The 4,712-nt window shown below is 47.1% G+C and overlaps 1 protein-coding gene across 1 annotated transcript in view; it reads left to right on the top strand.

The window, feature by feature from the left end:
- The window catches only part of efnb1 (ephrin-B1), a 34,591-nt gene extending 30,671 nt beyond the window's left edge, over positions 1-3,920 (top strand). Inside the window, exons 4-5 of the mRNA XM_053485516.1 lie at positions 28-177; positions 1,209-3,920. Of these exons, the coding sequence (XP_053341491.1) occupies positions 28-177; positions 1,209-1,573 (515 nt within the window). The 3' untranslated portion in view covers positions 1,574-3,920. The remainder of the gene's footprint in view (positions 1-27; positions 178-1,208) is intronic.
- The last annotated feature ends 792 nt before the right edge of the window (positions 3,921-4,712 follow it).

Raw genomic sequence — 4,712 nt, 5'->3', positions numbered from 1 at the left:
GTGTGTGTGTGTGTGTGTGTGTTTCAGATCCGAACATCCCTGGCCCGGTCCACACGGAGCCTCCTGAACAACCCGTGGACAACGAGATTAAAACCCAGACGAACAAACCAGAGAGGAAGACCGTTAAGGCGGGGACAGATGGGGGACGGGACGAGAATTCTGTACCTGGAAACACAGGTGTGTGAGAGTGTGTGTGTGTGTGTGTGTGTGAGTGTTTGTGTGTGTGTGTGTGTGTACAGTAGCTGAACTGTGTCGAGAGCTGAGAGTGTTTTTCTCAGAACTGCAGCTTTAGCGTCCAATCAGATTCTCTGTTCATGCTCCATTATTGCACTGTGTGTGTGTGTGTGTGTGTGTGTGTGTGTGTGTGTGTGTGTGTGTGTGTGTGTGTGTGTGTGTGTGTGTGTGTAATGTAGCATGCCTTCATTACAAAGTAACTGCTATTAACCTACAGCAGGGGCAAACCACAGGGACACAGTGAGAGTGAGAGAGACAGACAGGCAGACAGACACGTCACCAGGGAAATAAAACAAAACACATCACTGACATTTTCTCCTGTCTCTCTCTCTCTCTCTCTCTCCTCCTGTCTCTCTCCTTCTGTCTCTCTCTCCCCTGTCTCTCTCTCTCTCTCTCCCCTGTCACTCTCCTTCTGTCTCCCCCTCTCTCCCCTCCTCTCTCTCTCTCTCCCCTCCTGTCTCTCTCTTTCTCCCCTGTCTCTCCCCTCCTGTCTCTCTCTCTCTCTCTCTCCCCTGTCTCTCCCCTCCTCTCTCTCTCTCCCCTGTCTCTCCCCTCCTCTCTCTCTCTCTCTCCCGTCTCTCCCCTCCTCTCTCTCTCCCCTGTCTCTCCCCTCCTCTCTCTCTCTCTCTCCCGTCTCTCCCCTCCTCTCTCTCTCCCCTCCTCTCTCTCTCTCTCTCCCCTGTCTCTCCCCTCCTCTCTCTCTTTCTCTCCCCTGTCTCTCCCCTCCTCTCTCTCTCTCTCTCCCCTGTCTCTCCCCTCCTCTCTCTCTCCCCTGTCTCTCCCCTCCTGTCTCTCTCTCTCTCTCTCTCTCCCCTGTCTCTCTCTCTCTCTCTCTCTCCCCTGTCTCTCCCCTCCTCTCTCTCTCTCTCTCCCCTGTCTCTCCCCTCCTCTCTCTCTCTCTCTCCCCTGTCTCTCCCCTCCTGTCTCTCTCTCTCTCCCCTGTGTTTCCCCTCCTGTCTCTCTCTCTCCCTCAGATCCGAGGAACCCAGACTCGTTAGAGGGGATCTTCGGTTCTAAGCCGGCTCTTTTCGCCTCCATTGCTGCTGGCTGTTTGCTCTTCCTCCTCATCATCATCATCCTCATCGTGTTGCTGCTTAAACTACGTAAGAGGACACGCAAACCGAGGGGCGGAGCCTCTCTCTCGCTCAGCACGCTGGCCGCGCCCAAGTGCTCCGCCCAGTCCGGCTCGGAGCCCAGCGACATCATCATCCCGCTGCGGCCCACAGAGGGCGGGTTCTGCTCGCACTACGAGAAAGTGAGCGGCGACTACGGACACCCCGTCTACATCGTACAGGAAATGGGTCCTCAGAGTCCCGCCAACATCTACTACAAAGTCTGAGAGACAGATGGTGCGGAGACAGACAGTCGGACAGTCGGACAGACAGACAGACAGACAGACAGGGAGACAGACACTTTCTCTCTCTCTCTCTCATATCCTGCGTCTGTGTCTAAAACTGACCTGAGCAAGAAGTGACGAAACAGGAAGTAGAGACTGAAGCGTGGACTTTGTGAAAGACTCTCCAATCACGGAGAGACGCGGTGGTGTGGTGATGTCACAAAGCGGGACGCGATTTCCCCTAATCGGGAAAGACCCGGTGCTCCAGACTCAGGCGTGAGCTTACAGCCAATCACAGACGAGCTGAGTGATGACATCACAAAGCAGGAAATGATTTCCTCATTTTATTGTTGCTTTTAGTGTTTTTTTATTTTTTATTTTACTCACCACTATTCACTCGTTTACTGAACTGCTGAACCACACACACACACACACACACACACACACACACAGGGTACACACATGCACGGAGCGCTGAATGATGGTGGTGATTGAACTCGGCCGAGAATAAACACGCATTGCTCATGTTACGGAATGTGTGTGTGTGTGTGTGTGTGTGTGTGTGTGTGTGTGTGTGAGACTGCCCTTTTAAAATCTCATCCTCAGTGTTTTCCCGTGTGTGTGAGAGAAAGAATAATAAACACATTACAGCACATTTGCCACCAATTTGGATCGTATCAACATCAAATAAACAGAGGAGCAGAAAGAGGGAGAGAAACACACACACACACACACACACACACACACACACACACACACTGCTTTAATAACAGCGCAGAAATCAATGGAGAGAAATACACCTCCCTCTCTCTCTGTAGAAAAGAAAAGTCCCTTAAAGGTGCACTGCTCATTTTGGAGTGGACGTTCTCGGTCCATTCAGGTTCCTCCTCAGGTTCCTCAAAGCTCCTACAGCAGGTTCCAGACCAGACATACCTTCTGAGGAGAACCCTCAACTCTCTGTTTGATCAATTAAACTTTGAACTGTTTTCTAGTTTTGTAAAAGTGTACATTTTAACAAAGTAACAATGGATAGGCCACACCCCTTTGTAACACACACACACACACACACACACACACACACACACACACACAGTTTCTGTTCATTTCTTTCTCTTGTCATTACAGTGCTAAGTTACAACATGAAGTCATGATGTTAAACCCACAGCAGTCTTTTACTGTAACTCTAATGCTCCACACACACACACACACACACACACACACACTACATGTTAACCTAAACGCTAACAGTCATGTTTAATAAACACTACATTAACCTCAGTGTTTACTCAACAGTTTGTATTTTTAATGCACTAATGCTAACACGCTAACATCAGGAAAATTGACCTCCATATTACAGCTCCAGAACAACTGCCCCCCTCATCCCCCTTCCCCGGGTCACAACTGCGTAAAAAGACCACAGATCAAAGAGATTAGAAAAAACAGTCAGATCTCCATCCCAGGACTGAGTAACTGTCCATAAGCAGCGTATATTAGAATGCTAACGTCTTCGCTAGTCACACAAGCTAGATCTTTGCACTACAACATTACATAAACTACAGCGTCACATCAGCAAGTGTCACATCTGCTACAACCTCACACAGCGTCACATGAGCTACATTAAATCAGCTACAGCGTCACTTCAGCGTTGTGTCACATGTTGCTGTAGCGCTTCCTGTTCGAGTCATAGAGTGACATCATCATCATCATCATCATCATCATCCTGTAAATAAAGTTCCTGAAAAAAACAACACTAATGTCTGAGTCTACAACACACACACACACACACACACACACACGTTTGTATATAGAGGTATTTTGAAAAAAGGTTTTGTACGGTGTAACTTGAAGTTGAAATGGAGCTAAGAAACAACACACACACACACACACACACAGTTGTGGTCCATTTGCTCACATTATCATACATTAATGTATATTTTTAAGAGTGTTTCAATTGAAAAGAAACACACACACACACACACACACACACACACACACACACACACACACACACACACAGCAGATCCAAATCCAGAAAATCTGCCGAAACTAATAAGCTTAATGAGCTACCAGAATAAAGTGAACACAGATTTGCTAAGACGGTGTATTAAACACACACACACACACACACACACACACCTGGCTGTTTTACATGTTTAGCATTGTTATTATTCTGTTAGATTTTCAGCGTTTTATGATTTATGATGTCAATGTTTCACAATGATAATGATGGACAGATTCTGTTCCACACTCCTCTTTTCCTCACTCTGTCATTTCCCCATTGACTCCGCCCCTTCTATGGAAACCCCACCCCTTCTTAATGCATACTGACCAATAAAGTTTTTCCTATGGATGAGTGCGGTGCTGTCGCTTTTATTAATCATTTGAGAGAGAGAGAGAGAGAAAGAATGGACAGAGGGGTAAAGGGACAGGAAATGAGAGAAAGAGAGAAGGAGAATAAAATGAGGATAGAGAAGGAAGACAAAAGAGAAAGAGGAGAAGGAGAGAAAAGGGAGAGAAGGGGTAAAGGGAAGGAAAAGGGTGGAAGAAGATAGATAGATAGATAGATAGATAGATAGATATTGATCCCAAAAGAAATTTCAGAAAGAGGGAGAGAAAGAAAAGAGGAAGACAGTATGCAGTAATAAAGTTTAACTTATCAGTAAGATCATCTCAGGACACACACACACACACTCTCCTGCTGCAGTGCGCTGATTACACACAGGTGTGCCATGGACCCTGCCAGTCAGGTGACCTGGAAAGGGGCGGGGCTTAACTCAGTTTGGACTGATGAGAGAGAGATAGAAAAAGAAAATAATTGTGAAATAAAAAGGAAAGATGGTGAAAACATGTCGCTCGACTGCCTGAGGCCTGTGAGCTGTCAATCAAATGCGCATGCACACACACACACACACACACAGAGTTTTATTCCAAGTACATGATTTGCTGTCTCAGCATGTGACACTCAGCTTTACTGCGAATCTTTCATAACGCCTCGGGCTGCCACACACACACTCTCTCTCTCTCTCACACACACACACACACACACACACACATTAAATATTTAGCCAGTGTGTAGGATGAGGTGTGAGCAGGCTGTTAGTGTGATCTCTGGGCTGTGTCCCAAACCTCACGCCGAGATGAG

Source organism: Clarias gariepinus, chromosome 24 (genome assembly GCF_024256425.1).
Source record: "Clarias gariepinus isolate MV-2021 ecotype Netherlands chromosome 24, CGAR_prim_01v2, whole genome shotgun sequence".
Lineage (NCBI taxonomy): Eukaryota > Metazoa > Chordata > Actinopteri > Siluriformes > Clariidae > Clarias > Clarias gariepinus.
This window is presented reverse-complemented; position numbering and strand designations above follow the sequence as displayed.